The 23,623-nt window shown below is 40.1% G+C and overlaps 1 protein-coding gene across 3 annotated transcripts in view; it reads left to right on the top strand.

The window, feature by feature from the left end:
- The window catches only part of LOC311129752 (growth factor receptor-bound protein 14-like), a 41,794-nt gene that overhangs the window by 10,120 nt on the left and 8,051 nt on the right, over positions 1-23,623 (top strand). For 2 of the 3 annotated variants that reach the window (XM_084162177.1, XM_084162179.1), the window contains 2 exons: positions 9,559-9,645; positions 15,657-15,813. In XM_084162177.1, coding sequence (XP_084018303.1) covers positions 9,559-9,645; positions 15,657-15,813 — 244 coding nt within the window. The remainder of the gene's footprint in view (positions 1-9,558; positions 9,646-15,656; positions 15,814-23,623) is intronic. The other variant, XM_084162178.1, reaches the window with a different exon arrangement.

The following is a 23,623-nucleotide window of genomic DNA, read 5'->3' as shown; positions in this document are numbered from 1 at the left end:
TTCACCTTATGTGGGCTCCCGAGTGGCGCAGCAGTCTAAGGCACTGCATCTCAGTGCTTGAGGCGTCACTACAGACCCCCTGGTTCGATTCCAGGCTGTATCACAACCGGCCGTGATTGGGAGTCCCATAGGGCGGCGCACAATTAGCCCAGTGTCGTCTGGGTTTGGCCGGTGTAGGCCGTCATTGTAAATAAGAATTTGTTCTTAATTGACTTGCCTAGTTAAATAAAGGTAAAATAAATAAATAAATTTAACTCTGTGCATAGAATGTGCAAAATGTTGTCACTAAGAAAGACAGAGAGGGTACATGGGCCAATGGCAGCCAGTGATTATGAGGGCAGATGTGGTGATAAGGGGGAGTAAGTAAATCAGTATCTGTCCTATACTACTCCTGCTCCCTCAGCCATATCACAGCCACTTTCACTGTGACTACCTTGTGAAATAGAATACTTGTGCACTTTGGAGCATGACCTCAAGTCAGATCCCATTGGCAATGCCAGGGACATAGCTCCTACCATGTCTTTGCAGCACCAATGGCCTTCAATAAGTTAGCACAAAGCCCTTTAATCCATACAAGGCTTGGCAAGGTATGCAAGGTAGACGCTATGGTTGTTTGTGTGGTAGGGAACGCGGTTGTGCAGAGCCTACTTTTGGAAAAGAACTTCAACCAAATTGTCCCATGACAGCTACTTGCAGGCCTGTCATATGTTGTGATATTTTGTAATGTGTGACAGCTTATTTGTGAGATATTGGTGGTTACGTTGCAATCAAATTGTTCATTATTATAATTGCAAAACGATCATAATAACATGCATATCATTATGTTATAGCCAGTAGAAAGTGCATAATATTGATTTCAATCATTCTCAGAGGCAACTTAGATTTCATACAATAACGGGCACCATAGAATCTTAGTTAAGTGGATGTCCACATGTATTCTGGTGAGTCTTTTAGGTGTACCAAACTGGTAGAGTGGAAAGACTGGACACTCTGCTTGGCCCATCACCAGACAGACACACACAGATAGACCGACAGACAGACACCCTGCTTCCAGAGAGTGTTAGTGTTCAGTTCTGCAATCTGAATGTCTGCTACCAGTCTGGAGCTATCACTGTGTCATATCATAAGGAACGTATACCTTGTGTACGTTAGGCTTGGGCAGTATACCAGGGTATTCAATTCAACACCGTCAATACCATTGAAACTATTTCTTATACGGTTTTTATACATTTGAATATTTGTAGCTACTTTTTAAGTAAATACCTGCGGTCAACTTGTGCAATACGTTAGGAGATAAAGCAGATAGCGTTTCACTTCACCTATCACATTATTTTACATTATGAAACTTACCAGTAGTCCCCAGTCACGGAGCCTTGTGAGTTACTCACTGTTGTGTAGCACACACCAGGTGATCTAGTTACAGAATGGAATTCACAACTAAATGTTTGCCAGCTAGATCTCTAATAACTATTCAGTTAACTGTCTAAAATGTGCTAAATGCTCTTTAGTTGTGCATTTGGGGATAGCTACTTGATTGAGGAATTGAGGACAAAGATATGTGGTTGTCCCACCTAGCTATCTTAAGATGAATGCACTAACTATAAGTCGCTCTGGATAAGAGCATCTGCTAAATGACTAAAATGTAAATGTAAGTGGTTAGCTTCTTGCAATCAAGCTCCTCTTGGTAACAGCAGAGAATCCACTCCTTGATCAAGAGCCTTGCTGTCTAATATTGGATTTGTTCGTGCAGCAAACTGTGAGTAGCATTTTTGAGTTACTTGTATAACTTTATGAGCTGGGATGTCTGTCCTGCAAATAGTTTGTCAGAGACTGTATAAAATGTTTGCTTGAGTACGTTAGCATTTAGCTAGCATTCACTATCGAATTCTAGATGTACTTGTTAGCATTGCTAACCTTCGGATTGAAAATAGCTCCCCTTGTGTTCAGTGCCAGTATTACCGAGTGTCCCGGGATGGCACAAGGTCGGTATGAAAATCTGGATACGCCTATGCCTAGTGTACACATGTCTAGGTGGACGATTTATGCTCTTATGATGTTAGGTCTGGCACAGTCAAGTAAAGCACCAGTGAAGGAGGATAGGAGGATATGAGAATGGAAATGGGAATTTATTTTATGTAATAAAAAAGATTAACCAGTGGTGTAAAGTAAGTAATAAAAAACTACTTTGAAGTACTACTTAAGTCGTTTTTTGGGGTATCTGTACTTTATTTTATTATTTATAATTTTGAAAAATAGTACTTCCTCCACTACAATCCTAAAGAACATATGTACGTTTTACTCCCATACATTTTCCCTGACACCCAAAAGTACTTGTTACATTTCGTATGCTCAGTCAGGACAGCAATATGGTCCAATTCACGCACCTATCAATAAAGACTCACTATAGCATTTACTTTAACTTTTAACTTTTACTCAAGTATGACAAATTAGTACTTTTTTGACCACTGTACTTAAGTACATTAAAAACCAGATACTTTTAGACTTTTACTCAAGTAGTATTTTACTGGCTGACTCACTTTTAATTGAGTAATCTTCTGTTAAGGTATCTTTACTTTTACTCAAGTATGACAATTGAGTACTTTTTCAACTACTGATATTAACCCTTTACACTCATGGGAATTGGCCTATAAGGATAGGTCTGAATTTAAATGTTTCTTACAAAATAAATATGAAAAGCATATGCATAACCATGGTAACAATTGAAATGGAACAGTTTGGAGATTAATTGAAAATTATTAGACCAAAGTTCACCTGACGCAAGACTGAATCCAAAACATTACACTGTTGATTTTATGTGCATTTTGTTCCATTTGCAGCATTTGTTGATAATGAAATCTGAAAATACTCTGGATACATTCATTAACATAATAAGAATATTCATGGTAAGTTTGAGGTAGGTGCACCATAAGACAAAACAATGCCATGGGTTTGAGTGAGAGATCTAACTGGTGTCTGCAAGTGGCCACACACCTCTCCAAAGTGTGCACAGTTCCCAAGTAATTTCAATAAGGTACTTTTCTGAGATCTAGCTGTGCCATTGAGGAACTGAAGCAAGCACACTTGTAGTTGTTTTGTTTGGAACACAGCCCAGCATCCCCAACATCACACATTTATTGTTGTTGTTTATGCAATCCAAAATTGTCCATTATAAATAGCAATCTGAGTCAGGTGGGCATCATTTGAAATCTTATTCCATTGCCAACATGACTAGCTGTTATAAAACATGATCTTACAGTGTTAGGCTTTCTTAAGGCACTTCAGAGAAACAGATAGTAATTTAGGTGTGCATAGAATGGAGTCATGAGTGCATTTCCTTCACAATATGACAAACAAGCTCATTCTGTTCAGAACAACCCAGGGTATGACGCCATGTCATCCTTGTAACTGTACATCAAACATAGCGATCATAAACGTTTGTTACTGTAAATTACATGAATATTATAATATGGAAATGTGAAGTGGTTTGCTTGTATGACATCAAAGCGCTATTTATTATAATCCTCAACGTCTCAGCTTTCAAAACACATCGACTACCCTTGATTTACAGCTTTCCCCACACACAAACAAAACATTTGTAAAAGTAGCCCAATTAGTGGGAGGGATGGGGGCATCTTCTCATTGTGCTTGGTGCTCACATTTAGAACTGCTGTCAGTTAAATCCCATACAGCGCTGTAAAGTGGAGAATCTGAGCTCTGATGTCATGTATAGCATGTTACTGTACAGCCACTGCTGTTTATCAGTGTCAAAATCTGCCATTTTTAACCCGTATACGGGTATGAGTGTGAATGTCTTACGAGCAGATAATACACTCTGTTGTGATATGGATTGAGAATATCCATTTGAATGTACTGTACAGTTGTGGTAAAAAGTTTTGAGAATGACACAAATATTGATTTTCACAGTCTGCTGCCTCAGATTTTATGATGGCAATTTGCATATACTCCAGAATGTTATGAAGAGTGATCAGATGAATTGCAATTAATTGCAAATAAGTCCCTCTTTGCCATGAAAATGAATTTAATCCCCAAAAAACATTTCCACTGCATTTCAGCCCTGCCACAAAAGGACCAGCTGACATCATGTCAGTGATTCTCTCGTTAACACAGGTGAGAGTGTTGACGAGGACAAGGCTGGAGATCACTCTGTCATGCTGATTGAGTTAGAATAACAGACTGTAAGCTTTAAAAGGAGGGTGGTGCTTGAAATCATTGTTCTTCCTCTGTTAACCAAGGTTACCTGCAAGGATACACGTGCCGTCATCATTGCTTTGCACAAAAAGGGCTTCACAGGCAATGATATTGCTGCTAGTAAGATTGCACCTAAATCAACCATTTATCGGATCATCAAGAACTTCAAGGAGAGAGGTTCAATTGTTGTGAAGAAGGCTTCAGGGCGCCCAAGAAAGTCCAGCAAGCGCCAGGATCGTCTCCTAAAGTTGATTCAGCTGTGGGATCGGGGCACCACCAGTGAATACTTTTTTGGAGGATGGCCTGGTGTCAAGAAGGGCAGCGAGGAAGCCACTTCTCTCCAGGAAAAACATCAGGGACAGACTGATATTCTTTAAAAGGTACAGGGATTGGACTGCTGAGGACTGGGGTAAAGGCATTTTCTCTGATGAATCCCCTTTCCGATTGTTTGGGGCATCCGGAAAAAAGCTTGTCCGGAGAAGACAAGGTGAGCGCTACCATCAGTCCTGTGTCATGCCAACAGTAAAGCATCCTGAGACCATTCATATGTGGGGTTGCTTCTCAGCCAAGGGAGTGGGCTCACTCACAATTTGTCCTAAGAACACAGCATGAATAAAGAATGGTACCAACACATCCTTCAAGAGCAACTTCTCACAACCATCCAAGAACAGTTTGGTGACGAACAATGCCTTTTCCAGCATGATGGAGCACCTTGCCATAAGGCAAAAGTGATAACTAAGTGGCTCGGGGAACAAAACATCGACATTTTGGGTCCATGGCCAGGAAACTCCCCAGACCTTAATCCCATTGAGAATTTGTGGTCAATCCTCAAGAGGCGGGTGGACAAACAAAAACTCACAAACTTCAAGCATTGATTATGCAAGAATTGGCTGCCATCAGTCAGGATGTGGCCCAGAAGTTAATTGACAGCATGCCAGGGCGGATTGCAGAGGTCTTGAAAAAGAATGGTCAACACTGCAAATATTGACACTTTGCATAAACTTAATATAATTGTCAATAAAAGCCTTTGCCACTTATGGAATGCTTGTAATTATACTTCAGTATACCATAGTAACATCTGACCAAAATATCTAAAAACACTGAAGCAGCAAACTTTGTGAAGACCAATACTTGTCATTCTCAAAACTTTTGACCACGACTGTACAGTGTACAGTGTACTGAAGGTACAGTTGAAAGAAAGAAGTACAATGATAGCTGTGTTTCTACTCCTATACCTCTCAACAAAGGCATTCATGCGTAATCATGGACCTGCATTTGCCAGAGAGTTCGTTTTATTTGCAGGCATGTGGGGTCAGAGACCGTTCCTCCTCCACCTCCTGCCCTGCTGTGTGTACGTGTGACTGTGTGTGTGTGTGTGTGTGTGTGTGTGTGATCCCTGCAGACTGGCGAGTCTCAGGCCTACTGCTCGGCTCTGACGGGGCCTGTGGAGGGGTCTTGTTTGAATCAAGCCCTGGTCAAGGACAGAGTGTCTGGAGCAGGCTTTGTTATGAGAGTTGTGGAGACTCCGTTATCAATTTGGCTCCATTAATACCAATTCATTTTTGCACTCTATGATAACTAGCAGCGTCTGCTTGTCTGTGCGATTCACAAGATGTTGTGCTGCGATTCCAGATAAAGAGTGAGCCTGTGAGCTTGGGAGGGACTCCTCCTTCATTCTCATGAGGGAAGATGTATGACAGTCACCGCTGTGCTGCCTGCTGAACCCGTCTGGTCTGGGAGGGAAGCAAAGAGTATCAGGAGAGGAGGAGTCCTCCCACTGCTACAGTGTGTCCGGATTTAGTTTAAAGTACATGGTCTGATTCTGACCTGTATACTGTGTTAGTGTACATTTCATGCACTTTTAATGATATTAATGTACATAAAGCCGTATGATATATTTTCTTGTTGAATTCATTAAAATGTATACCGATATCTGCCCATAGAATGTTGTTGATTAAATCATTTATCAGCCCTTTAGTAAAATAATACTACTAAAATCTTATTTTCTAGTCTCGTTGTTACTCATAATGAAGTCAGTGTATTATTTTATCTGCTGAAGTTGCCTCCACAGCTTGACATTTTAAGATTGATAGGAGAGTTTTGCCTCAAATGTTGAGCTTTGCCCTGCACTTGGAAAGACAGAAATATGTAGCAGAGCAGAACTGGCCTGTGCATGTGTGGTGTGTACAGTTGAAGTTGGAAGTTTACATACACTTAGTTTGGAGTCATTAAAACTCGTTTTTCAACCACTCCACAAATTTCTTGTTAACAAACTATAGTTTTGGCAAGTCAGGTTAGGACATCTACTTTGTGCATGACACAAGTAATTTTTCCAACAATTGTTTACAGACAGATTATTTAACTTATAATTCACTGTATCACAATTCCAGTGGGTCAGAAGTTTACATACACTAAGTTGACTGTGCCTTTAAACAGCTTGGAAAATTCCAGAAAATGATGTCATGGCTTTAGAAGCTTCTGATAGGCTAATTGACATCATTTGAGTCAATAGGAGGTGTACCTGTAGATGTATTTCAAGGCCTACCTTCAAAATCAGTGCCTCTTTGCTTGACATCATGGGAAAATCAAAATAAATCAGCCAAGACCTCAGAATAAAATGGTAGACCTCCACAAGTCTGGTTCATCCTTGGGAGCAATTTCCAAACACCTGAAGGTACCACGTTCATCTGTACAAACAATAGTGCGCAAGTATAAACACCATGGGACCACGCAGCCATCATACCGCTCAGGAAGGAGACGCGTTCTGTCTCCTAGAGATTAACGTACTTTGGTGCGAAAAGTGCAAATCAATCCCAGAACAACAGCAAAGGACCTTGTGAAGATGCTGGAGGAAACAGGTACAAAAGTATCTATATCCACAGTAAAACGAGTCCTATATCGACATAACCTGAAAGGCTGCTCAGCATGGAAGAAGCCACTCCTCCAAAACCGCCATAAAAAAAGCCAGACTACGGTTTGCAACTGCACATGGGGACAAAGATCGTACTTTTTGGAGAAATGTCCTCTGGTCTGATGAAACAAATGACCATCATTATGTTTGGAGGAAAACGGTGGTTGCTTGCAAGCCGAAGAACACCATCCCAACCGTGAAGTACGGGGGTGGCAGCATCATGCTGTGGGGGTGCTTTACTGCAGGAGGGACTGGTGCACTTCACAAAATAGATTGCATCATGAGGAAGGAAAATTATATGGATATATTGAAACAACATCTCAAGACATCAGTCAGGAAGTTAAAGCTTGGTCGCAAATGGGTCTTACAAATGGACAATGACCCCAAGCATATTTCCAAAGTAGTGGCAAAATGGCTTAAGGACAACAAAGTCAAGGTATTGGAGTGGCCATCACAAAGCCCTGACCTCAATCCAATAGAACATTTGTGGGCAGAACTGAAAAGGCGTGTGCGAGCAAGGAGGCCTACAAACCTGACTCAGTTACACAAGCTCTGTCAGGAGGAATGGGCCAAAATTCACCCAACTTATTGTGGGAAGCTTGTGGAAGGCTACCCGAAACGTTTGACCCAAGTTAAACAATCTAAAGGCAATGCTACCAAATACTAATTGAGTGTATGTAAACTTCTGACCCCACTGGGAATGTGATGAAAGAAATAAAAGCTGAAAGAAATAATTCTCTCTACTATTATTCTGACATTTCACATTCTTAAAATAATGTGGTGATCCTAACTGCCCTAAGACAGGGAATTTTTACTAGGATTAAATGTCAGGAATTGTGAAAAACTGAGTTTAAATGTATTTGGCTAAGGTGTATGTAAACTTCCGACTTCAACTGTATCTAACAATGCATTTCTGGTCCCTTTTCGGCTGTGACCCATTATAGGGCCTAGCTAATTGCATTACTGGGTTTTATGAAAAGAGATCTAGCACTCTTGGATGTTTCTAGTCTACTGTGTCCAAGGACATGTTTCTGCTGTCCTTTAATAAAACATAAGAAACGCTTGAACTCTCCATCAAAAACACCACTATTATCATCATTATCAAATTCCCCTTTTATCTCTTCCTTGAACTTTTTATCCAAGTTAAAGCTTATCAGCAGGAACATTTGGCAGAATAGCCAAGGGAGCTAATATAATTGTTTAGCGTTGTCGGAATTAAAATAAAGGTTTTTTCAGGGCCAAATCTTCTTTTACAATTGATGAAATGATTGAATACATCTTTATTTGATGTGTAACTCATCCTTATCAGACCATTGAGAGTGACTTTCATTATTACATCATTAACTCTAATGCATACTGTATAAGCCTGCTCTCATTTCATAAAGACTTCTTTGTTCATCCTTACAGTAAAACAGATGTAGATGATGAATTGTGGCAATTGTGGCTGTGGGAACAACTTGGTGCAGAGCTATTTTGAAGCCCCCAATTCACAGTCTCCCAACCTCCTCCCCTCCCCCAATCCTCTTTGCCTTCTGAGATTTGGATTCTTCCAAGGTTGTTTCAAACACGTATTTTCCTTGCTGTAGTGTCATATAGATATGAAATCAGCAATGCACTATTGTCCATTCCCTATATATGCACTTAACTTACAAGCTTTTTACGATACGAAATGTGGAGTAATTAAATATGAAAATTCATGTCAAATGTGATTTGATAGATATTATTGTGGACATATTTGAAAATTACATTATTCTAAAGTTGACAACATTTATACACTTCACATTTTGATTTATTGCAGGAGATTGTAGTACAATGATATTGTTGAATAGACAAACGTATTGTTCTGGTAAAGAAAAAAAGTGGTGTCAATTCTCCTAAATGACTGGCCATTGACTAAGTCACAGGTTTCCTTTTCAGCATTATTTTTTATTTTTTTTACTTAATGTTGCATTTGTACCAATGGAAAGACATTCTCTGAGCTGTTAGAAATGGGCAACTATATTACTATAGATAATACACCTATTCACTTTTGTGTCAAATGTTTAATCTTGATATTTAGTCATTTTAGCTTTCTGGCTTTCTCTGACCTTCTGCATTGTAAACTATAGTCCTCCTTGGAACAATTTTTATCAAGACTTGTTTGTGGCTTGTTAAAGTGGCTTTCTTTAAAAAAATCTTTTTTCAGATTTCCAAGGACAAAGGAGGAGTTTCTTGTACAGAGATGACTTCTCTGTCTCTGTCTCACACATTCAGTGTGCACAACCTCACTGTAGAGATATACAATACAATGTGCATTCTATAGCATACAGTAGAATCACTTGGCGAAGTCTTCTGAATATTAAGATATTAAGTATGACATTGCGTGTTTGATTTTTCTAAAATAATCTATAGAATACCAGTATTTACAATTAAGATATATGGATATTTTTTTACCTTAGTTGTTGTGTACTGAAGAAAGAAGCATGAACTTCCATGCGAGAAGAGTCACCTTGCCTGCCATTACTCCACTTTGTCTTCAGAAGCGGGTAGGAAACGTGCTTGTACCTTCCTCTCTTTGCCGCACTGTGCATGACTTCTGCTTTCTTTAACTATCCTAATAGTGTGTCAGTGTTAAATAGTACAATGCGATTCAACTAAACCACTCTGAAACTAGAAGTGGAAAAGCAGTTTATTCATCAACTTTTCTGAACTAGTTTGGCCTGGAGTTCAGAAAAAACATACGTCAAATCCAGAGAGAGAGTAGTTTTCACCTGATCCTTTGGGTTGTGCTTCAGTATTTATATCAGTTTCCCATCACTTATCACATTTCCTTTATTTACATTCAATTCATAGATTTGTCTTCAGTATGTTTTCCCCTTTACTGCTGAGGTACAACATATGGCAGTCATTGGAGCACCTATGCTTCTTCTGAGGTTAGCTAGACAAGCTGGCCTACATTTTGCACCATGCGCTTCCCTGGATCTTTATCAGTAGCATGTTTACAGTAGCAGCTTAATAGAAATGTGATACAATTCTGCAGTCTAAGCACTTATTAAAAAAACAATGGTTGACATTAAAACACAATTGTGTCCACGTATTTCAAAAGACTCTGTGAACTCTGACTAGGACAGCTCAATGCCATGATGATATCACACTAACGATAAATGTAGAAATAATTTGGAATGCAAAACATCTGACAGGTTGAAATATGTGTCTGTAACGGTCTATAAACCTGTTTGACAAAAATGACACTAGAGTGAGCCATTTCAAGGTTCTATGTGAGCCTGTTGCCTGTTGAACCACTGAGGATTTCCACTGTTATATGTGTAAAAGGTTCGACCTAGGGTTATTTATGGTCCTCCAACATATTCTTGGTTTGGTGTTATGACTACCTGAAAATGTGTTGTTCAAATATGTTTAGCATTAATCATGAAATGAAAGGTTTGACATTACGTGGCAGAAACATAAAATATACAGCTGCACAATGTTAAACTAAAATGCCTCAGAATAAGAGCAGTAGGACAAAGAGACTGCATAGGTCCAGGTGTAGCAGCTAGGCCTGCCGTGTCCAGACAGGCAGGGAGTTGAAGCATGTGGAGGAGTAGCCTGGCTAACTCTGAGCTTATCCAGTTCTTTGCTGTAGTGAAGGGCACTGTGAATGTACGGTTGTTACACACTGAGCCGAGCCCAGGGCTGAGGCCACTGCTGTGGCACTCACAGATAGTGCTGCAGCTGTGGGAGTGGAGTTCAAGGTAAAACCAGTAAACACAAATTAGTAAACTGGTATCCGCAATCTTGTCCTTGAGATAAAGAGGACTTATAGAGCAGTCTATGCTTTGCTAACAACGCTATATTTAGGCCAGGGTATATGTCTGAATTTTCCCTCCCTTTTCTGTCTCAATGAAAGACCATGTTCCTTTACTCCCGGAGTTTCAGTACGATTTGTATGTACAACTATGTTGCCGTTGACAGGGAAGGCCGGGGGTAGAATTTGGGTTGCAGTTAGTACTGGTTCATAGCTCGTAGCACTGCTTAGCCCTGTCATCACCGTTATCACTGTTGCCCAACTCTTATCTTATTTCCCTCAGCTCTCTCCCATGTCAGTCCCTGCACAGTGTATGTCATTGTGTTAAGTTCCCGCAGTTCCAGAGCGACTGTGATTATCTGAAGTTAATCGCGAGCACACCAAGTTGCCCGCATGTGCTCTGGGCTACTTTTCACTTCAACTGAGGCATTAAGCAGTACTTACGTATTCAATCCTCTTGGGATTTGTTATAATATTTGAGTGTTATCTTTGGACATAGTATAATGAAGAGAATATACAAATTGGTAGAAAATTGCAGCTTAAGACTTTATCAGTCTTTCTAGGAAAGGTTTTTGTAAAGCAACCACAATGACTATATTAGTATAATGACACTTTAGAAAAGTGAATTTGGAGTAGCATGGATACCTGATGAATGAATGCACCTCTTTGTGCTCATTGATACAGAAAGCAGCAGTTCACAGCAGCATTTTATCTGGCTTCGCCATTCATTTGACTCCCTAGACCAAATGATTTATCATGGATACCGAGGTCAGTCATTTCAACCCTAGTTGAAACATCCAACATGCTATGATCAAATCCATATAGGAGCAGCCGGCGCATGTAGGAGCTAGTGTCGGCTCAGACTGTTGAAGGATTCATTAGAATAAACTGCACTTTGTTTTTACTGTTAGTTAGTTGTGAACTTTTGCTGTCTGCAATCTTTTATCTCCAGATACAGAGTGTAGTTCACCAAAGGACACCAAATGAGGACAGAACCAGCAGATTTTATTGCTGAGTGTTGAATGCATTTTTAAGAACCTCACCAAATATTTGGCCAAAGCTCTCTTAAGTGGGTAAACATAGATATTAGTCAAGAGATATGCACACAGATTATATCTAGCTTTGCGGATCACTCGAAGGACATACAGGCCATATTTGTTTTCTTCCTAAATATACGGAGACTGAGTGCTACATGCAGTATGCATAACGTCTCGATCACACCTACAGCGTCATTGCGCAAAGTGGTACACAGCAGAATCTTGATATTTGTGCAACAAAAGTTCAACATTCACCTTCTGCTACCATTTCTGTCGAGCTGTCTACGCATACAATGTTATGCATACGTTCGATAAATCCAACGTATTCACCACACAGAACACACTGCAACTGCCTCTACCATGCAGTGCTGCAAGGCAAACGCAGCGTTCCATTGGAAATGAATGTACTTCTGGTGTACCAAAACGCAATGACGCTGTCGGTGTGATCAAGGCGTAACACTACAGTACTTTATAATGCATGTGTAGCATTTTCGTAAAGCAATAGCTCAAAATGAATACAGAAATGTTCTGTCATCATTCGTTTTGAGTGTTTCGTTGAAAAAGGTGCACTGTACCGGTAGTCATATAGAACTGTTGTTTCCAAGCAACTAAAATGTTGTAATTCATGTTGTATTGCACTGGAACAAATGACAACAAACTATAATTGAATAGGTTCAATTAAGAAAAAAAGTTGTAATAGGATTCTGATTGGGGTGACAAAATTACATTTACATTTTAGTCATTTAGCAGACGCTCTTATCCAGAGCGACTTACAGTTAAGTAAGCGCATACATTTTCATACCGCCAATATCCAGCAACTTTGCACAGCCATTGAAGAGGAGTGGGCCAACATTCCACCGGCCACAATCAACAGCCTGATCAACTTTATGCGCTGCATAAGGCAAATGGTGGTCACACCAGATACTGACTGGTTTCTTGATCCACGCCCCTACTTTTTTTTTTAAAGGTATCTGTGACCAACAGATGCATATCTGTATTTCCAGTCATGTGAAATCAATAGATTAGGGACAAATGAATTTATTTCAATTGACTGATTTCCTTATATGAAATGTAACTCAGTAAAATCTTTGAAATTGTTGCATGTTGCATTTATATTTTTGTTCAGTATATCTACAGTGAGGGAAAAAAGTATTTGATCCCCTGCTGATTTTGCACGCCTATCCTACAAGACAAAAACCTATAGGATCCAATAGGATTACTTTTGTTTCCAATAGGAAAGTGTCCAATAGGATTACAATAGGATCCTGATAGAGGTGACACAAAATTCTTTAGGATTGTGAGAATCCTATAGGATCCAATATGATTACTTTTGATTTCAAATAGGAAAAAAGCAGTCCAATAGGATTCTGAAAGAGGTGACACAAAATTCTTTAGGATTGTGAAAATCCTATAGGATTCTATTGGAAAAAAACACAAATCCTATATTGTTTTGTTGACTAGGGGTTTCCTATAAATATATTCAAATATCTTCCTGGCACAAAAATCCTAAACCTTGTGTAATATAGCATTATGTCCAGTGTATTTGTGTGGAGGAACTAATGTCAACCCGTCGTCTGCAGGAGTAATGCACTAAAAGCTTCTTCACCCCCTGACAAACCCTGCCCTGTTCCTCATGAAACACAATCCTTTGGAGATTTGATTTGGCAAATTCTCAGGAAGTGACTTCCACAGAGGGACACAACTGGATTCCTGCCTAGATGTTTTTTTCCACAGCCTGATTTAGAGGCTCATTCACACTCTTTTGATCTATTTTTTGCTTTTGTCATTTCTACCCCTGGAAATGCATTGGATGCATTGTAATGTTTTATACAGTAAGTGTTCTGGGCTTTGAGATTGTTATCATCTTCGGCTTTCTACTTCAACCTCAGTGACTTCAGTGTTGCTGCAATGTATGAGATGATTACAGTGTGTCATTATTAGCCTGTCCGTCCATACTGTACGGACAACTCAGCAAGGGGACATTAGCTGTTAAAGTAACCCCAGTAATGCAGTCCCTTGGCTTTTGTTAGGTGCCTGCAAAGGGAAATCCTTACGTGTTTTTTGGGTCTTGTAAATCTCGTCACTGACTGATTTTAAAAACTAGATTGTTTACTTCATTGAAGGGTGATGTAATAGCTGGTGGTTGTGATTCGCTGTGGGCTTCTTAAGAGTACTAACGCTAACTCTGCTGGAGTACTGTGACCTCGTTTCACTCCACAAACGAGGGCTGGCGCATCCTGCCCCACCGATCTGCCTTAAACCAAGGCACAGAGACCCATCCACACAGAAAGAGGCAGCCAGTTGATCTTTACTGTGCCTCTCTTCCTCCCTTCTCCCCACCCACCCCTGTCAACTTTAGACAGAGTTACATTACATTACATTTAACCAGCACCTTTGTAATGGCTTTAAAGCTCATGCAGGGCTTTATGCGAAGAACTCAAATTGCCATGGCTGTGTGAATAGGGGGGGGAGCGAGACTTGTGACTCTTTTTTTTCTTCTCCTCCTGGGCTGTGTGGAGCAGAACAGGCTGATCCTGGGCTCTTTTACTTGGGGAAAAGGTGGCAGGTGATTGGGCCATAGCCCGGTGACATATATCTGTGGAGTCAGGAAAACGCTGTGCTCAGAGGCAGCTCTTTCTAATTAGCTCATTTCCGCTCCACTGCAGTAAAGAGAGGAGAAAGAGAGAGAGAGGGCTCTACTTTTCGCTTCCCAGCTGATACTGACTCGCTGCTCTACTCTACTCTGCTTGGTTCTGTTCTGTTCAGCGCTGCACGGTCTGCCTGTCTGATGCATGTTTCCATGTTCCTCACTAAAAGCCTGGTTTACAATGCTGTGCACTCAGCCCTACATAGGCTGCAGAGTTAGCTCAAATTCACAAGTCTTGTCTCCCAACAGAAGGGTAAGTTGTGATGTTAGATGATTTGTTAGTAGTTTATTTGGTGTTTTGTGTTAATATTGCATGACTGTTGAGATTCTCTGAGAGCTTTTTAATGCAGAACTGTAATATAGCTGTTGTGAAGTAAAAATTGGAGCAATAGGCAGTAGGCAGGTTGACGTTTATTGTCATGTGTCTTGTCCTGGAGGCAGAACTGATCGATTTCCCCTTAGATAGGCCAGCTGCAATGTCCAAATAAAAATTCATGAAAACAAAAATTAGCTTTTTGGTCTTAATTTTAGGTTAGGGTTAGGCATTAGGGTTAGCAGTGTGGTTAGGTTTACAATCAGATGTTATGCCTTTGTGGCTGTGCCAGCTAGTGACCACTCTGCAGAGCTGTCTGCAGAACAAGATTTATGACGAAAAACGCTAACCTGCACGCAGTAGGCTACTTTGTCAGGGACACATTTACCAACTTTTGGAAGAATTTGGTGCTGTTGGTGTGTGTGGGTTGAATGATTATGGGGTAGAATTATCGTGGACTTTGTTAAAGATGAGAGTTGACCTACCTAAAATCCTATAAACGTGTATGTGACAAATACAATTTGATTTGATAAGGCTTGGAGAACATTTGAACATCCCATGTGTTTGAAATGATGCCTTCCGACCTCTATTTCTTGCCTTGTTGGTTATTTGTCAAGTTTGATGTATATTTAATGTACATTTATTTAATGTACGTATGTGTATATATTTAATGTATTTTATATGTACATATAAAGCAAGCTCTGAACTGTTCTGATACAGATGTTGTTCATGTCAATGTGTTTGTTTCACTGCAGGTAATCAAAGTGTATACTGAGGACAATACAAGTCGAGCAGTAGAGGTTCCGACTGACATCACAGCCCGGGACATATGCCAGCTGTTTGTCCTGAAGAATCATTGCATTGACGACCACAGCTGGACACTGTTTGAGCATCTCTCCCATCTAGGCATAGGTAAGATTTCAATTCAATACAACGTTATTTATCCCACCAGGGGCAATTAAGAAAGAGAAGTCAGTTTTACAAGTACAGTATCAGATTACTGTGTAATGATGATGGTGATGAGGATGTGCACAATATCTAGTTTAGTGAGTGCAGAACCCTAAACCGAACCCAGTTGTTTTACTCTTTCTGTGGCACACTGCAGTGTGATTCTGCTCTTTGAAAAGATACCACAAGTTGATCAGCAAAGAGTTAATCGTACAGCAACAGTGACTCCAATCTTCCTACTGGTGTAGCCTTACCATTTCTCAGCAGCATAACTTATCCATCTGTTCTGTTCATTATTTCATTGAGTCTTTAAAGCATTGATTTTGCTGGAGATGTGCTGTTGTCATTTAACCAGTTTAGTAAGGTGTGTCCTAAAGTCTGCATTGTTCCTCTGAGTCTCTCCTTTTCTCCCTTTTTACTGTAATGCGTAATTTTGAAAACATGTTTTGAGGTGATTGATAATTCCACTCAGTATATGTCGTTATAGAAAAATGTGTTAATTTTAGATGAGCTAAACTGAACAAAAATATAAATGTAACATGTAAAGTGTTGGTCGCATGTTTCATGAGCTGAAGTAAAAGATCCCAGAAATGTTCCATACGCACAAAAAGCTTATTTCGGTCAAATTTTGTGCACAGATTTGTTTACATCCTTGTTAGTGAGCATTTATCCTTTGCCAAGATAATTCATCCACCTGACTGGTGTGGCATATCAAGAAACTGAATAAACAGCATGATCATTACACAGGTGCACCTTGTGCTGGGGACAATAAAAGGCCACTCTAAAATGTGCAGTTTAGTCAGACAACACAATGCCACAGATGTATCAAGTTTTGAGTGAGCGTGCAATTGGCATGCTGACTGCAGGAATGTCCACCAGAGCTGTTGCCAGAGAATGTAATGTTCATTTCTTTACCATAAGCCTCCTCCAATGTCGTTTTAGAGATTTTGGCAGTACGTCGAACCGGCCTCACAACCGCAGATCACGTGTAACAACGCCAGCCCAGGACCTCCACATCCAGCTTCTTCACCTGTGAGATTGTCTGAGACCAGGCTCCCGGACAGCTGATGAAACTGTGGGTTTGCACAACCGAATAATTTCTGCACAAACTGTCAGAAACAGTCTCATGGAAGCTAATCTGCGTGGTCGTCGTCCTCACCAGGGTCTTGACCAGACTGCAGTTCGGCGTCGTAACCAACTTCAGCAAATGCTCACTTTCGATGGCTACTGGCACGCTGGAGAAGTGTGCTCTTCACGGATACATCCTGGTTTCAACTGTACCGGGCAATGGCAGACAGCGTGAATGGCGTTGTGTGGGCGAGCGGTTTGCTGATGTCAACATTGTGAACAGAGTGCCCCATGGTGGCAGTGGGGTTATGGTATGGGCAGGCATAAGCTACAGACAACAAACACAATTGCATTTTATAGATGGCAATTTGAATGCACAGAGATACCGGGACGAGATCCTGAGGCCCATTGTTGTGTCATTCATCCGCTGCCATCACCTCATTTTTCAGAATGATAATGCACGGCCCCATGTCGCAAGGATCTGTATATAATTCCTGGAAGCTGAACATTTCCCAGTTCTTCCATGCCCTGCATACTCACCAGACATGTCACCCATTGAGCATGTTTGGGATGCTCTGGATCAACGTGTACGACAGTGTGTTCCAGTTCCCGCCAATATCCAGCAACTTCGCAAAGCCATTGAAGAGGAGTGGGACAACATTCCAAAGGCCACAATCAACAGCCTGATCAACTCGATATGAAGGAGATGTGTCGCGCTGCATGAGGCAAATGGTAGATATACCAGATACTGACTGGTTTTCTGATCCACTCCCTATCTTTTTTTTAAAGGTATCTGTGACCAACATGTGCATATCTGTATTCCCAGTCATATTCCCAGAAATCCATAGATTAGGGCCTAATGATTTCCTTATAAGAACTGTAACTCAGTAAAATCTGTTGAAATTGTTGCATGTTGCGTTTATATTTCTGTTCAGTGTATGCGGAAAATACCAATGACCCTTTGGAAAATAAACTTGTGAAAAGAATGTCAGCTAAAACATGACCTCTTTTATTCCAATAGTCAATTGTTTCCTGATGATGAAACATTGAGCTAACAGGCTCCTAACTGTTGTCATTATAAAGAGGCCATACAAGTCCAACTATAAAGAACTAGGGTTCCAAAATTCCCATGTTTTCCAGAAATCCTGGTTAGTGGATTCCTGGATTTCCTGCTTATTCACTCCTAAATCCAGAAATATTCTAACCTGGATTTCTGGAAAACCTAGTAACCAGTATTTTGCAACCCTATAAAGAACCTTACATATGACTACATAGAAAGGCATCTCAGCATCTGTTTTGCCATGTTATATCATACTGACACAAAAGATTGCTTTTCCAGTGCCTCTATGCAGGCACCGGTTATGTCCCAAATGGCAACCTATTCCCTTTATAGTGCACTACTTTTGACTCTGCCATTTGGGACACACATTAGTTCCTCTCGACCTTTAGAGCCCTTTGAACCTCCTCTAACAATCTCTGGTCTGATTCACTCATCATCTTGGTCAAGCCAAATAAAGCTTGTGCTTCTGTTATAGAAGTAGTTGAAGTGCATCTGCTTTCACTGAGTTTGTAATGAAGTGCTACTCAACTTAGATGTACAATTCTTGCATTATTCGTTCTCATTCTGTAAGCCCTTTCAGTGCTTAATGCAGTGCTTGTGTGGAGATGAAATGGTACCTGCTTTTCCCTTCTCTAACGATACTAGACTGATGTTGCTTTATTGGCTGTAATAGACCCTGAGGGGGATTGAGGTCTGATGACCATGCCCGCCTTGCCCCGACCGTGGTTATATTATGGGAATAACTCAGCCTCAAATTGCTGTGCAGCATTCCAGATGACTGCCTCCAAACCGCTGCTTTCCATTGGAACAGTTCATATGCATTTGAGGTTCAAGGGATTGAGTAATGTTCATTGATCAATTGAAATAATAAATATAGCTTTGAGCAACAATGAACGGGATTCACAGGATGACATAAATTACACAAGATCAGTTGGATAACAAAGCACTCGATCATGTAGGAACTATCTTCCTTTATGTGCAATCAGCATTACCATGTTTATCTCTCAATACCACAAGGATGACGCAAGTGACGTTGTCTAGTGCGGTAGGTTGCGTCTTTGAGTGCAGCAGGTAATAATTTTTTAATTAATTACTTAATATATTGAGTTTAATATAAATATATATATACGCTGGCTGCGCAAGAGGTAGGACTTCCGGTTTCAAATTTTCCCTAATAAAATATCCACACTACGTTCAGACCATATAATAGGGCAACAATATGTGATTTATACAGATATGTTTTACATTGTTCGTCTGCATAATTTTAATCTAACATTCATTTGCAAGAGACAAAGTCTACTTGATCAATAGTTATTGCTCTAGTGTCCTATGGTGCCACTGGTGCCAATGACATCTATAGTGCCACCAAATGGTCTGGTGCAGCCATCTAATGTTTTAGTGACTTTATATTCACACAGCTTTTAAGGATGTATACATAAGGTTTACATAACAAATGTAATGGCCCCATGTCCATCAGTTCAGTTCTTATAGCCCTGGTGTGATATTGTGCCATCTAGTGGTGTAGCGTGGCCGACTTTGAATGCATCAACAGTAGTGAGTCTAAATACAAAATCTGGACTGAATCTGACGTATGGTTCATGAGGAGAAGATGATTGCAGATGATTTTGAGCATTAGCGTTACATACAGTGGGGAAAAAAGTATTTAGTCAGCCACCAATTGTGCAAGTTCTCCCACTTAAAAAGATGAGAGAGGCCTGTAATTTTCATCATAGGTACACGTCAACTATGACAGACAAAATAAGAAGAAAAAAAATCCAGAAAATCACATTGTAGGATTTTTAATGAATTTATTTGCAAATTATGGTGGAAAATAAGTATTTGGTCAATAACAAAAGTTTCTCAATACTTTGTTATATACCCTTTGTTGGCAATGACACAGGTCAAACGTTTTCTGTAAGTCTTCACAATGTTTTCACACACTGTTGCTGGTATTTTGGCCCATTCCTCCATGCAGATCTCCTCTAGAGCAGTGGGCGCTGTCGCTGGGCAACACGGACTTTCAAGTCCCTCCAAAGATTTTCTATGGGGTTGAGATCTGGAAACTGGCTAGGCCACTCCAGGACCTTGAAATGCTTCTTACGAAGCCACTCCTTCGTTGCCCGGGCGGTGTGTTTGGGATCATTGTCATGCTGAAAACCCAGCCACGTTTCATCTTCAATGCCCTTGCTGATGGAAGGAGGTTTTCACTCAAAATCTCACGATACATGGCCCCATTCATTCTTTCCTTTACACGGATCAGTCGTCCTGGTCCCTTTGCAGAAAAACAGCCCCAAAGCATGATGTTTCCACCCCCATGCTTCACAGTAGGTATGGTGTTCTTTGGATGCAACTCAGCATTCTTTGTCCTCCAAACACGACGAGTTGAGTTTTTACCAAAAAGTTATATTTTGGTTTCATCTGACCATATGACATTCTCCCAATCCTCTTCTGGATCATCCAAATGCACTCTAGCAAACTTCAGACGGGCCTGGACATGTACTGGCTTAAGCAGGGGGACACGTCTGGCACTGCAGGATTTGAGTCCCTGGCAGCGTAGTGTGTTACTGATGGTAGGCTTTGTTACTTTGGTCCCAGCTCTCTGCAGGTCATTCACTAGGTCCCCCCGTGTGGTTCTGGGATTTTTGCTCACCGTTCTTGTGATCATTTTGACCCCACGGGGTGAGATCTTGCGTGGAGCCCCAGATCGAGGGAGATTATCAGTGGTCTTGTATGTCTTCCATTTCCTAATAATTGCTCCCACAGTTGATTTCTTCAAACCAAGCTGCTTACCTATTGCAGATTCAGTCTTCCCAGCCTGGTGCAGGTCTACAATTTTGTTTCTGGTGTCCTTTGACAGCTCTTTGGTCTTGGCCATAGTGGAGTTTGGAATGTGACTGTTTGAGGTTGTGGACAGGTGTCTTTTATACTGATAACAAGTTCAAACAGGTGCCATTAATACAGGTAACGAGTGGAGGACAGAGGAGCCTCTTAAAGAAGAAGTTACAGGTCTGTGAGAGCCAGAAATCTTGCTTGTTTGTAGGTGACCAAATACTTATTTTCCACCATAATTTGCAAATAAATTCATAAAAAATCCTACAATTTTATTTTCTGGATTTTTTTTCTTCTCAATTTGTCTGTCATAGTTGACGTGTACCTATGATGAAAATTACAGGCCTCTCTCATCTTTTTAAGTGGGAGAACTTGCACAATTGGTGGCTGACTAAATACTTTTTTTCCCCACTGTATGCAAATAATTATTTGATAATGTTTTTTGAGATATCAATACTATATTCCGTGTGGTTCATCTTAGGGACGTCCATGATAGCGATGACAAGTTTCAAGTTGATAGGTCACTGTGGAGTGGATTTACAGTGCTTTAAATGGGCATGTTAAATCTGATTTTTGATTTATCAATAACTCATCTTGACCAATCCCTTAGCTTTTCCCAAACAAAGTTGAGGCATGTACCATGGACCTTCATTCCACATTTGGTGTCATTTGGACGTATGGTTCATGATAATATTTTTATAGTATCTACTGGTATAGTGTGGCCATCTTTGAATGCATCAACATTATTTTCTCATGCTATTTAGGGACGAGTCCAAAGACCAAATTTGGAGTGAATCTGACTTTTTTACAATGGGTGGTTTGGTATTCCCATTGTTAGTCTATCCTGCCCATGATATACTAGACATATACTACACATACTGTACACTGAGTGTACAAAACATTAAGAACTCTTTCCATGACACAGACTGACCAGGTGAATCCAGGTAAAAGTCATGATCCCTTATTGATGTCACTTGTTAAATCCACTTCAATCAGTGTAGATGAAGGGGAGGAGAAAGGGTAAAGAAGGATTTTTAAGCCTTGAGACAATTGAGACATGGATTGTGTATGTGTGCCATTCAGAGGGTGAATGGGCAAGACAAAAGATTTAAGTGCCTTTGAACGGGATATGGTAGTAGGTGCCAGGCACACTGGTTTGAGTGTGCCACTCAATATTAGGAAGGTGTTCATAATGTTTTGTACACTCAGTTTATACTAGAAAACATACACATGGCCACATTCAATAAAAAGTGGCATTGTTTATGTCGTTACCTAGCAACGCACTACTAATACTACTACTACTTTTACAGATCCACTGTCTCATCTGCCCAGCCATGCAACTTATAAACTTCATCTCCACTGTAAAAAGCATCTAGACATTCTCTCCGACATTTGCAACATTGTTGCAATATTGAAATTCGATCTCCACTGTGTCCCAAAATAATGTCATTTCGGTACGAGATAGACAGGCAGCTTTCCTCAGCCAGTCAATCCGCATCATTTTATGGATATATAAATTAAATGTCAATGGAGAAACCGGTAAAACGAAATGAAATGGTGCTGGTTTGCGGTCTTTCCAGCTGAAGTGATTGTGTTGGCTGTGTAGTTGGCTAGCTAGCAATAGCAACCTGCAAAGTTCTGGAACTATCAACCAGTGCTTGGGTAGTTTTTGACAGTCAATACGAAAATAACTAACGACCATATAACCCCAAAAATTGCACTTGACAACCAGTGGTCGTGAATGTAGCATCATGCTTTGTTGAAAAATGTGTGGTTTGGGAAATAATCTTGCATTTTTAATGCTGGTAACCCATTGTATAACAGCAATAATACACTCAAGTCCATGTGTTATGACATTTTTATCATTCACTCGGCGAAAAATGTCATAACACATGGCCTCTCATGTATTATTGCTTAATTAGTCCTTGAGAATAATATTTATGATTATTTTAAGCATTAACGCTATATAGTCAAAAAAGTGAATTCTTATTACTTTCCTTATTTTAAAAGATATCAATGCCAAACGTAACATGATTTATCATGGTAATGCCTTTGATAACCCTAAAACGATTCAAGTTGATAGGCCATTGTGGAATGGATTTACAAAGGATTTTAAATGGACACGTAAAATCAGATTTCCTGATTCATCAATAACTCAGCCATCTCTTAACCAATACCTTAGCTTTTGTCAAACTAAGTTAAGAGATGTACCATGGGTCTACATACCAGCGTTATTTGAACTTATGGTTACTGAGAATACGTTTTCAAAAATGTCCAAGATGGAGGAAAATCTCTCCCAATGGACCTTATGGGTCCTTGAGGCAAATTTGTTCAGCATGAGGAAAGACACCTACATACACATTTTAACTTTAACAAGTTACTTATTGTTTCAGTGTGCCAAATTAGGAAAAAAGTTACCAATCTATGCTTGAGTTATTTGACCATGTCAAAAAAAGATTCTGACAATAACAATAATTATTTGTTGTCTTTGCTGTGAACCCCTAATAATACCCACAGAGCCAGGACTCATACTGTAACTCCCACCTTAAGTTATTTATTAATCTATCTCTAGATAAAGTGTTAATAATCAATCTGCACAGTGTAATGTTTTTAAAGGTAGCAAAGCACATGCCCTGCTGTGACACAGGTCTGATTGTACTGAATGTGGGCCCTGGGCACTAAACGTGTTTATATTGCTTTTGTGATTATGAACAAATAACCACTGTAATGTACTGTATGTGTAACGTGGTTAGTTATGTTTCCACTTGCCACTGCAGAAATGTGTATTTAATGTTTATGTATTCTAATTGGTTGGTT

This window comes from Coregonus lavaretus (assembly GCF_964263955.1).
Source record: "Coregonus lavaretus genome assembly, chromosome: 5".
Lineage (NCBI taxonomy): Eukaryota > Metazoa > Chordata > Actinopteri > Salmoniformes > Salmonidae > Coregonus > Coregonus lavaretus.
This window is presented reverse-complemented; position numbering and strand designations above follow the sequence as displayed.